The 12,335-nt window shown below is 46.4% G+C and overlaps 1 protein-coding gene across 1 annotated transcript in view; it reads left to right on the top strand.

Annotated features, from left to right (window-relative positions):
- OTOP1 (otopetrin 1) overlaps positions 1–11,545 on the top strand; it is a 42,413-nt gene extending 30,868 nt beyond the window's left edge. The window contains exon 6 of the mRNA XM_004385917.1: positions 11,313–11,545. Within this exon, the coding sequence (XP_004385974.1) occupies positions 11,313–11,483 (171 nt within the window). The 3' untranslated portion in view covers positions 11,484–11,545. The remainder of the gene's footprint in view (positions 1–11,312) is intronic.
- Positions 11,546–12,335: the final 790 nt, after the last annotated feature.

Genomic DNA, 12,335 nt, shown 5'->3' on the forward strand with positions numbered 1-12,335 from the left:
TTTTTTTTCCTTGCTTTTTCTGTTGTTGGTTTCTACTTTTATGGCTTTATGGTCAGAAAGATGCTTTGTGATATTTCGATGCTTTGGATTTTGTTAAGGCTTGCTTTATGGCCTAATATGTGGTCTATTCTGGAGAATGTTCCACGTGCATTGGAAAAGAAAGTCTACTTGGCTTCTGTTGGGTGGAGTATTCCGTATATGTCTATGAGATCAAGTTGGTTGATTGTAGCATTTAGCTCTTTCGTGTCTTTGTTGAGCTTATTTCTAGATGTTCCTTCACCAAAAGTGGTGTGTTGAAGTCAGCTACTGCTCTTGTGGAGCTGTCTATCTCTCTTTTCAGTGCTGTTAGAGTTTATGTATTTTGAAGCCCTGTCATTGGGTGCATAAATATTTATTATAGTTGTGTCCTCCTGGTGTATTGACCCTTTAATCATTAGATAATGTCCTTCCTTATTCTTTGTGGTGGATTTTACTTTAAAGTCTATTTTGTCGGAGATTAATATTGCTACTCCTGCTCTTTTTTGAGTGTTGCTTGCTTGATATATTTTTTTCCATGCTTTGAGTTTTAGTTTGTTTGTGTCTTTAAGTCTAAGGTGTGTCTTTTGTAGGCAGCGTATAGACGGATCATGTTTTTTTAATCCAATCTGCCATTCTCTGTCTCTTTATTGGTGCATTTAGTCCGTTTACATTCAGCATAATTATTGATAGGTATGAGTTTAGTGCTGTTCATTTTGATGTCTTTTTGCGTGTTCACAGTTTCTTTGTTCCACTTAATTTTCTGTGCTGAGTCGTTTTTCTTTATGTATTTTCTTTTTCATTGTTGTTGATTTTGTGTTTGCTGAGTCTTTTTATTTTTCTAGTTTTTTATTTTGACTTGTAGGATTGTTAGTTTCCCCTGTGGTTATTTTAATATTTACCCCTATTTTTCTAAGTTTATACCAGTCTTTTATTTCTTTATACTGTCTGTTCCTCTCCATATGAAAAATCTATGTCTGCATTTTTTAAGTCTCTCTTTTTTGTTTTAATGTTGTCATCTTTTACATATTGACATCTGTTTCCCTATTTTCAGTGTTTTAGCTTTGATTTATTTATGTGACTTCCCTGTCTGGGTTGATATCTGGTTGCTCTGTCCTGTGTTCTAGTCTTGGGTTGTTATCTGATGTTACTGATTTTCTAACTGGAGGACTCCCTTTAGTATTTCTTGTAATTTTGGTTTGGTTTTTGCAAATTCCCTAAACTTCTGTTTATCTGGAAATGCCCTAATTTCACCATCATATTTGAGAGACAGTTTTGCTGGATATACAATTCTTGGCTGGCAGTTTTTTTCCTTCAAGGCTTTATAAATGTCATCCCATTGCATTCTTGCCTGCATGGTTTCTGCTGAGTATTGACTCTCCTTTGTAGATGACTTTTTGTTTATCCCTAGCTGCTCTTAAAAATTTTCTCTTTATCTTTGGTTTTAGCAAGTTTGATTATAATATGTCTTGGTGACTTTCTTTTGGGATCTACGTTATGTGGGGTTCGATGAGCATCTTGGATAGATAACTTGTCATCTTTCATGATATCGGGGAAGTTTTCTGCCAACAAATCTTCAACAACTTTCTCTGAGTTTTCTGTTACCTCCCCTGTTCTGGTACTCTAATCACTCATAGGTTATTCTTCTTGATAGAGTCCCACATAATTCTTAGGGTTTCTTCATTTTTTTCAGTCCCTTTACCTGAGTTTCCTTCAAATAAGTTGGTGTCAAGTGCTTTATCTTCTATCTCACTAATTCTGACTTCCATTGCCTCAATTCTGCTCTTATGACTTTCTATTGAGTTGTCTAATTCTGAAATTTTATTGTTAATCTTCTGGATTTCTGATTGCTGTCTCTCTATGGATTCTTACAGCCTGTTAAATTTGTCATTATGCTCTTCTCTAATCTTTTTAATTTCATCTATTGTGTGTTCTGCATTTTGCTTTATTTCCTTCCTAACTTCTTGAAAAGTTCTGTATGTTAGTCTTTTGTATTCTGCCTCTGGTGATTCCAAGAAATTTTCCTTCTCTGAAAAATTTCTGGATTCTTTGTTTTTGGAGCTTGCTGAAGCCAGCATGGATTGCCTCTTTATGTGATATGATATTGACTGTTGTCTCTGAGCCATCAATAAGTTATTATATTTATTTATTTTGTGTGTGCTTACTGTGTCCTAGCTTCTTGTTTTGTTTTGATATGCCCAAATAGGCTGCTCGTATGAGCTAGTTTGATTATTGGCATCTTTGAAGCTCTAATGTCCTGTCACCAGGTGGTTAGATCTGTTACTAGGTATGTGAGCTCAGGAGTCCACCCACTCCTCCTGTATGGATTCAGCTCAGGTGCCCAGGTAGATAGCCACCAAGTGTGTGGTGTAGGCTCTCACCTACACTCCTAGACAGGCATGGTTGATTGGTATAGGCACAGGCATCTGGCTGCAGCCGGGGGACACATTCTGAGCAAGGCAGGGGGCTGATGGCTGCCTACAAGTGTCCAGGAAGAAGGCGTGCCCCTGTTCCCTAGAGCGCATAGGTGGGTGGGTTTTGCAGCTGGACTATGAGCACCTAATGCTGTTGGCTGTAAGGACTAGGGGGCACTTATTATTCTTGGGCTCCTATCGCAGGTGGCTAGGTGGTGTGGGTGGAGCCACCAGTCCTCAGGCCGCTGATGTGAGAATGTGAATACCCTGCTTAATGGGCAGAGCAGTGTCAAATGTCATGAACCTGCCACTTAACAGCTGAAATAGTTCAAGTTAGACTTCAGGTATATACCCTGTTGTACTGCGGTAACGAGGGCCTACGTTGTTGAGATGGGTCCACACACATCTATGCAGGTGGAAAGGCACTCGAAGTCCATGGATCCCTTATGCCTGTGCCTAGGCAAAGGAGCTGTGCCTACCCTGGCTTCAGGGAGCCAACAGTTTATTTTTTCCCATTTTTTAATTTGTTCACTCTCCAAGTATGGGAGAATGGCTCAGGGCATGTGATGGATCCTACTTCCAGCCCAGAGGACTCGGCAATTGCTGAAGCCTGTCTGGGACCCAGTGCAGAGCAGGGAGCAGGGAGGTAAATGGGAGAGAGATTTTTCCCTAAGGGGGGTGTTTTTGATCTGCACGGTAGGCTGTAGGCACCGTTCCAGGGCTGCTTCTCACTGGTTCTGGGTGGCTGCGTAGACTCTCTGGTGCTAGGTCTCTCCTGGTGTGGAAAACACGCCTCCCAAGCACCACCGCTTGCCTGCCTCACCTCTCACCCCTGAGCTGATCAGGCCTGAAGGGCTCAGGCTCTCACCGGGTCAGGTCTGGCAACTCCTTGCTGCTTCTGAACTATCTCTTCCTCCCCCTGCCACTCAGTCCGGTTCCTCAACTTTGCCTTAGATGTTCAGGGCTCCTAGATTGTCACATATAATTGATTCACTTGTTTTTTTCGGGTCTTTACTGTAAGAGGGTCCACCAGAAGTGTCTGACTACTCTGCCATCTTGACCCTGCCTCCACAGTTAACATGTTTGACTGCTAACTGAAAGGTTGGAGATTTGAGTCCACCCAGAGGAACCTTGGAAGAAAGGCCTGGCAATTCCAAAAGATCACAGCCATTGAAAACCCTATGGTGCACAGTTCTACTCTGACACACATGGAGTCGCCATGAGTCAGAGTTGGCTTGACACCAACTGGTACTGGTAATATTAGTATGACCTCATCTTACCTTCATTACATCTGCAGAGACCCTATTTCCTCCGTCTCCTGAGCTGAGAATTCCCCTAACTAGTCTGAGTCCTTTTCTTTTTTCAAGGGTGAGGTTTAGAGGACTTTGACTTATCTTTTTGGGGACACAATTCAACCCACAATAGCGATAGAGAGAAGAAAAAGGAATCAAAAGTACTGTGTGTTGTTGGTTTTTATTTTTTAGAGATACATAGAAGGACGACAGGGCTCGGTACAAAGAAAGGGCAAAATGTACAACAATGATCATAGCAGCACTAATCACAATTGCCAAAAGGTGAAAACAACCTAATGTCCATCAACTGATGAATGGATAAACAAAAGATGGTATATACATACAATGGAATATTATTCGGCCATAAAAAGGAATAAAATACTGGTAAACGTTACAATATGGATAAACCTTGGAAAGATGAATCTTGAAAAGTTATATTGAGTGAAAGAAGTCAGATACAAAAGGTCATATATTGTATGATTCCATTTATATTAAATAACTGTAATAGGTACATTTATCGAGACAGAAAGCAGACTAGTGGTACCCAGGAGCTGGAGAAAAGGAAAAACACAGGACTTTGTAATGACTGTGGCTGGTGAAATGGTGGGGATCCTTCAGTCCATGGAGATGTGGCAGCTGCCCATTGTTCTGGGTGTGTTCAACTCTCCATTACCAGCCTCCTTATCATTAATTTTGTTTCCGCATCAGCTCAGAGCCTTCATTTAAATTTTTTTTTTATTTTGGTGAAAATATACACAGCTAAAGATTCATCAATCCAACAATTTCTACATGTACAATTCAATGACATTGATTACATTCTTCAAGTTGTGCTACCATCCTCGCGATCCTTTTCCAAATTATTCCACCACCATTATCTTAAACTCACTGCCCCCTAAGCTTCCCATTCAATTTTCTAGTCACTGTTGTCAATTTGATCTTACAGAGATAATTCTTTAAAAGAGCACAAAGCTCAAAGCAGACATACTGAGAGCCTTTTGAGCGTCCTCCCTCTAGTTTCAGTTGGTGCATGCAACTTGTTATGTTACCCTGAGACCACAGGTAGAATTCTTGCCTTCCATGTGGGAGTCCTGGGTTCGATTCCCGGCCAATGCACCTCATGCGCAGACACCACCCATGTCAGTGGAGGCTTGCGTGTTACTATGATGCTTAACGGTTTTCAGCACAGCTTCCAGACTAAGGCAGACTAGAAAGAAAGGCCTGGAGATCTACTTCTGAAAACCAGCCAGTGAAAACCCTATGGATCACAATGGTCTGGTCCACAACAATCATGGGGATGGTGCAGGACTCGGCAGTGTTGTATTACATTGTGCATGGGGTTGCCATGAATTGGGGGCTGACTTAAGGTGGGCTAACAACAACAACGAAGGCCACAACATTGGGAGGGTACATCTGAAGCCCGAATGACCACGTGTCTGCTGACCCAGTCGGATTCTTGCTTTGGATCCCCTGGGCCTCGATCCCACTCCAGAGCAGCAGACAGAATGAGGAGCTCTGAAGGCACAAGGGGGCCAGAAGAGTTTGTCTCCAGGCAGACCCTCTTCCTTCATTTAATAGACATTTATTGAGCACCTGCTGTGTGCCAGGAACTATGTTAGGATCTGTGGGCACAGCAGTGAACAAGGATTTAAACGGTGAGACAGGAGAGATAGGAATAGTTATGGCAGAGTTATATTTTATGTAAGTCTTTTATTCCAAAGAGGGGTGTAGAAGCTCAAATTTTTATAAATTCAGAATTCGTTCTAGCGTTTACCTAAAGCATGTAGTTTTTGTGCATACCCCAAGATACGAACATACCTCTTTTCAGCCAGTTCTGAAAAACCACTTTCTCTGCTGTTTCTGTGGTTGCCTACCAGGGGAATACTTGGCTTGAATGTATTTTTGGACCAGCTTGAACAAAAGTAGCATGGCTTGAAATCCTAGAATCAAATCAGCAGGTGAGGTGCTTGCATCATGGGGTCCAGGTGGCAACCATGCTGTTGGACCCAAAAGCAGGCCTAGGGCTCAGTCCAAGGGGAGGATGTGATTGGTCCCTTTGTCTCTGTGCCTTAGCCCCCCGATGGCCCCAACCGCTGCCTCAGTTTACTTCAGAGTGATCGGGGCATGTAAACCATCCCAGGGCGATGCCTTAGGATATCTGGAGGCAACTCGGTGGCAGCACTTTGAACCAGGTGGTTGATCCTGTGTTGTGTCAGGGTTGTCTGGCAGAGGACAGGAATCATCATTCTCAAGTAACAGCAGCTGGTGCCAAGGCTCCACTGGAGGGGCTGGTGCACACTTCCGTGTCAGTGGTGGTGGACTCCACTCAAACAGAGACACAGATCAAAACATTAGTTGAGTTTCCATAAGATGTGGCACTAGAGACAATAAAAGGTTATGGGTGTGATGACAAAGAAGTTTGGACATTGGTGTTCTGAGGAAGGAGTATTTTTGAGGGGTAGTTGGGGGGCAATCTGGGCAGAGCTATGGGTTTCATGGGTGAGGCATGGATGCAAACGAAGTCAGGGCTTGCTGGATGTGTCCAAGGAACTGGAAGGGCACCACATGACTGGAACATGGAGAGCAAGGGTGAGAGAGGCATGAGATAAACTTGAGAGTACATCTGGGCAGACCACACAAGGCCTTAAACGGGGACTTAATCCTAATGCAGGAGTCCCTTGGGGGTGCAAACGGTTAATGCGATTGGCTGCTAACCAAAAGGTTGGAGGTTTGAGTCCACCTAGAGGTTTCTCAGAAGAAAAGTCTGGCAATCTACCTATAAAAGGTCACAGCCATTGAAAACCCTATGGTTCATAGTTCTACTCTCACACACATGGGGTCACCTTGAATCAGAATCAACTCAATGCCAACTGGTAGTTCTAATGCAATGGGAAACCGTTGGAGAGCTTTACACTGGAGAATGACAGGACCTGGTTCATGTCTTAAGGAGATCCTTCTGGCTGCAAGTGGGAAATGGATGGGGGGGAGGGAGGGAGTGCAGAGAGGCAGGTGAGGCTCCTGCCATGGTCTGGGTGACGATGGGGATTGCTAGGACAGCAGTGGTGGCTAGGGGGACAGAGCTTCCATAGGTACTCCTGAAGTCAAGTCAGCCATAGCTGGTGAGTGGATGAATGTGGAGATGAAGGGAGGGGGACGTCAAGAAGGACTTCCAGGTTTCTACCTTGAGTTCCTAGGTAGACGGTGATGTTATTTATGATGATAGGGAGTGCTGGAGGCAGAGCAGGCTTGGGGGCAGAGTGGAAGTTCTGGACATGCTCAGCTTCAGGTCTCTGAGAGAGCCAAGTGGACATAGCCAATGGGCAGATGTGTACGTCACCTACTGCTATGTAAGGAGCCTTGGGTGGTGCAAATAGTTAAGCACTTGACTACTAACCAAACTGTTGACTGTTCAAACGCATCCAGAGGTGCCTCAGAAAACAGGCCTATACCCACTGCTGTCGAGTCGATTCCAGCTCATAGCAACCTTATAGGACAGAGTAGAACTGTCCCATAGGGTTTCCAAGGAGCAGCTGGAGGATTTGAACTGCCAACCTTTTGGTTAGCAGCCTGAACTCTTAACCACTGTGCCAGTAGGGCTACCGTAGGCCTATAGTTGGTATTTACAGCTAGGGACTGGGTGAGATCATCCAGATGTCATGTGTATAGAGATGAGAAGGGGCCCAGGAACGAGCCCTGGGACTGGCCAAGAGTAAGAGGCTGAGCAAAGAAACAGGAGCCAGTGGAGGAGACGGGAGAACCAGCTGGAATCCTAGCAGGAAAACCTCTCAGAGTCACAGAAGAACACAGGGGTGGAGAGCTAAACCAGAGAGGTTCTGTACGTAGATGTCCATGAAAACATGTGTATTAGTCACCGATGCCTGTGTAAGAAATTACCCCAAGACTGAGTAACTTAAAACCACAGACATTTATCATGTCACAGTTTCCTGTGGGTTGGGTATGAATTCAAGTGCAGCTGAGCTGGGTGTCTCTGCCTCCAGGTCTCTCTCAGGCTGCAGTCAAGCTATCGGCTGGGGCTGCAGTCACTTAAAGGCTGGACTGGGTGGGGAGGATTTGATTCCAGGGTCACTCATGTGGCTGTTGGCAGGATTCTGTTCCTGGTGGGTTACTGGACGGAGGGTAAGGGTCTGAGTTCCTCGATAGCTATAGACCGAGGCCTCCCTGAGCTACTTGCCACATGGCTTTTTATAGGGTAGTTCATAACGTGGTAGCTGGCTTCCTGTCTTGCAAGAGCATATGAACAAAATGCAGGCCCATCACCTTGCTGTATTCAGTTTGTTAGAGGCCAGTCCCCAGGTCCAGCCCACACTCAAGGGGCGGGGATTCCACAAGGGCACGAAGCCCAGGAGGTGGGGATCACTAGGGGCCAGCTTAGAGGGGGCCTACCCCAGTAGCAGGTGGAGAAAGTTGCACAAGTGTGCAGACTGAAACGAGAAGTGAGTCTAGGATGGAGCCCTGAGGAGCCCCACAAGAGCTTGGCTGCTAACCAAGAGGTTGGCAGTTCAAATCCACCTGCTGCTCCTTGGAAACCCTATGGGGCAGTTCTACTCTGTTCCATAGGGTGTCTATGAGTCAGAATCAACTCGATGACAATGGGTTTGGCTTTTTGTTCTTCCTAAAGGAGAAGGAAGGAACCTTGGTGGCACAATGGTTAAAGCATTTGGCTTCTAATGGCAAGGTCTGCGGTTCGAACTCACCAGCCATTCTGAGGGAGAAAAGACCTGGTGATCTGCTCTCGTAAAGATTATAGCCTAGGAAACCCTATGTGGCAGTTCTCCTCTGCCTTATAAGGTCACTAAAAGTTGGAACCAACTTGACAGCACAAATAGCAACAGCAAAGGAGAAGGCATGGCACTGGAGGTTCAGGGGTAGAGTTCTCACTTTCTTTGCAAGAGACCCGGGTTCAATTTCTGGCCAACGCACCTCATGCGCAGCCTCCACCGTCCGTCTGTGGAAGCTTGCGTGTTGCTATGATACTGAACAGGTTTCAGCGGTGCTTTCAGACTAAGACGCAGTAGGAAGAAAGGCCTGGTGAGCTACTTCTGAAAATCAGTCAATGAAAACCTTGTGGATCACAAGGGTCTCACTCCATGGGGTCGCTCTGAGTTAGAGGCTGACTTGACAGCAGCTAACAACATCCACAGCAAAAGGAGAGGGACTAGGACAGGGAGCCTGAGAAAGATGACCAGTGTGTAGGTACATGAGCAATAAAAACAATAGATCCGTTGCTTTGGGTTTGCAAACTTAGTTCTCATTTTGTTCTTATAAATAAATCAGAATAAAGGTGAGTATTCTTACCTTAAGGGGCCCTGGTGGTGCAGTGGTGAAGCAGTTGGCTGCTAACTGAAAGGTTGGCAGTTCAAACCCACCCAGCTGCTCCATGGGAGAAAGGCCTGGCAATCTACTTTGTAAAGATTACAGCCAAGAAAGTTCTATGGAGCAGTTCTACTCTGTCACATGGTGTTGACATGAGTCAGAATCAACTCAACGGCACCTAACAACAACAGTAATTCTTACCTATAAGGAGTCTGGGTGGCATAAGCGATTTTGCCAGCTGCTAACCTAAAGATTGGTGGTTTGAACCCACCCAGTGGCACCATGGTAGAAAGGCCTGGTGATCTGCTACTATAAAAATCACAGCCAAGAAAACTCTACGGAGCAGATATGGCATCCCTATGAGTCAGAATTGACTCGATGGCAATGTTTTGTTTGTTTTTTTTAAAAATTTCTACCTGTATAATGAGACAGGTGTTAATATTTTCATTTTATAGATGAGAAAACCGAGGCTTAGAGAGGTTAAATTAGTCAAGTGGCATGAACACAAGTGACTCCTCCCCTGCGCAGCTGGCTGTGGACAGGCCTGGTCTGGCATCTCCATGCCAAGGACAAGCCGGAAATAAGACTACAGAACTCACCTGCCCAGACCTACGTGGCTGGGTCTCCAGGCACTGATGCTGGTGTTTAAAGATGGGTGCTGTAATAAAGTGGCCTTCATGGCTCAGACACTGGGGCCTCTGAGCTGTGCTGTGCTGGCCGTGGAGCTGGGGCTGAGTCTTGGGGACAGTCACGCAGTGTTGGCATGTGGAATGGCAAACAGCGCCTGATAACCAGCATTAAGCAGCGATGCATGGCTCTGTAGGCTGTGCCGTGCCCCCCACAAATCAGTCTTCAGTGCAGGCATGAAGCCTTTTGGAAAGGACATTGGGGTCAGAAATCCAGAGTTCAGACCCAGCCCAGGCTCCACGTGGCCACCTCCCCATGTCTGCTTCCTTAGCGGGCTGTGCGCAGGAGTAGGAGTCCTGGAGGTGAAGTCACACAGGCCCAGAGCTTCCGGTGTGGCCGTGGGAAAAATTACATTTCCATGCCGAGCCTCAGGTTGTCCATCTGTAAAATGAGGATACCTTGCAGATCCTCCATTCCTTATCATCGTGAGGCCCTTACTTTGTGCTGGGCCCATGTGTGTCATGGAGGCCCAGAGACTGGGCAGCTCAGCTCCTGGCTGCCCATGGAACTTACGATCCGGGAGGTCCTTGTTGCTGGCAGTGAGTGACAAGAGCGGGCAACTCAGGGGGTGGTAAGAACATGGAAGGAGTTCCCATCCAGACTTGTTAGATCAAGGAGGGCTTCCTGGAAGGGGCAGTGTCTCAGGTCTGGGAAGAAAGCAGGATTCAGCAGAGGAAGAAAGGTGGGGAGCTCCTGACAGAGGACACAGCAGGAACAAAGCCCTGAGGACTCGGAAGAGGAAGGCATATTTGGGGGATGAGCAGCCTGGGGAACAAAGGCTTAGTGAGGGTGGGCAGAAAGGGGCACTTGCCCCTGGGTGCAAGTCCAAGGGGGCACCGGATGAGGTGCCGAACAACATTACAAGGAGCCACAAATATGAAAGGCGCCTGACTGAGGCAGCTGGACAAGAGGGGTAAGGCGTTTCTGCTGACTTGTTGCTGTTATCACTGTCTATTCATCTTGAAATTGGGCAGGGGGACGCATCTTAGAGATTGCCCACGGTCACTCATTACCCTCGATACACCCCTGCTGGGAAGCAGGAGAGAAGGGTGTGAGGAGGGAGCAGGGCTAAGTGGACAGGGCCAGACCACTGTGGGAACACGGACTTTCTCCTGAAGGCAGTGGGAAGCCATGGGTGAGTTGGGAGCAGGGGAGTGATGAGATCAGATCATGCTTTATCAGATCTACCCATGGTGGTGGTGGTAGTGGGGGGGGGGTGGTGATCAGAGGTGCCCCCTGGTGGAGGAGGGATGGTTGGGGACCATTGCAGCCTTGCAGGCGGGGACACTGGGGCCTGGACCAAGATGATGGCTGTGGGGATGGAGAGGACTCCATGCGTTGAAAGCGTTCATTTGGGACTGACTGTGTGGGTGGGTGAGGAAGAGGGGAGGATCATGGCAGGCTCCACGGATGTGATGGGCTCCGTGGAGATGGGAATGCTGGGAAATGCTGAGACCCCTTATTTCTTACCACTGCTCACCTGGAGTTATGGGTGCTGGAAGGCGGCTCACACTTGGTGTGGTGGTGGTGGAAAGGAAGTGAGCATGATGGCCTGTGTCCCCCTCTCTTACAGCTTTGGATACCCCCTGCCTTTGGCTGCCGCCCAGAGTATGACAATGGATTGGAGGAGATCGTCTTTGGCTTTGAACCTTGGATAATTGTGGTCAACCTGGCCATGCCCTTTTCCATTTTCTACCGAATGCATGCAGCTGCCTCCCTCTTTGAGGTCTATTATAAGATCTAGACGGGGGAGCCGCTAATAAGAGGTCTCATTGGAGCCACCTGCGAATGGCCAGGTTGGGCAAATATTGCTTTACAAAGACAAGAAGGGCCGCCTTTGTCTAGATGGTTGTGCTTCCCGTGGTTGGAATGATCCACAACACTTGGTGAATGCAAACAAGTTAGACCAAAATTGATGAGGTGGCAGAAATCTGTCCTTGCCTTGTTAATTCTAATCAAATCCCAGTTACTTTAGCTCCTAAACCCAGGCCCTCTCTTTTAGAAGAATGTGATCCTAGGCTGGAAAAAAAAATTTGTCCAGTTTGTTTTTCATAAAAAGCATCCTCTGTTTGTAATATATCATGTTACTACATACAACATTTTTCTGGCAGTCTGCGTAGTGTTGTTGTTGTTGGCTGCCGTGAAGTCGGCCCCCAACTCATGGTGACCCCATCCATGCACAATGGGACTGGACTGTTGGGATCCATAGGGTTTTCATTGGCTAATTTTCATAAGTAGATTGCCAGGCCTTTCTTCCCAGTCTGTCTTAGTCTGGAGGCTTCACTGAAACCTGTTCAGCATCACAATAACACACAAGCCTCCACTGACAGACAGGTGGTGGCTGTGTATGAGGTGCCTCAGTGGGGAATTGAACCTGGGTCTCCCGCGTGGAAGGCAAGAATCCTACCACTGAAACACCAATGCCCTCTTCTCTGTGTAGTAATCGCCCTTAAATTTTATCGTCCCCAGAGCTGATGAAGGTAGACACAATCACATTTGTTTTCTATTGTAGTTTCTGAATACATTTTAATTTTTGAACCAAGTAATTTTTATCACGTGGAAGGAAATTTGGGTATGGATCAATATCAAGCTATTA

This window comes from Trichechus manatus, unplaced genomic scaffold (assembly GCF_000243295.1).
Source record: "Trichechus manatus latirostris isolate Lorelei unplaced genomic scaffold, TriManLat1.0 scaffold00150, whole genome shotgun sequence".
Taxonomy (NCBI): Eukaryota; Metazoa; Chordata; class Mammalia; order Sirenia; family Trichechidae; genus Trichechus; species Trichechus manatus.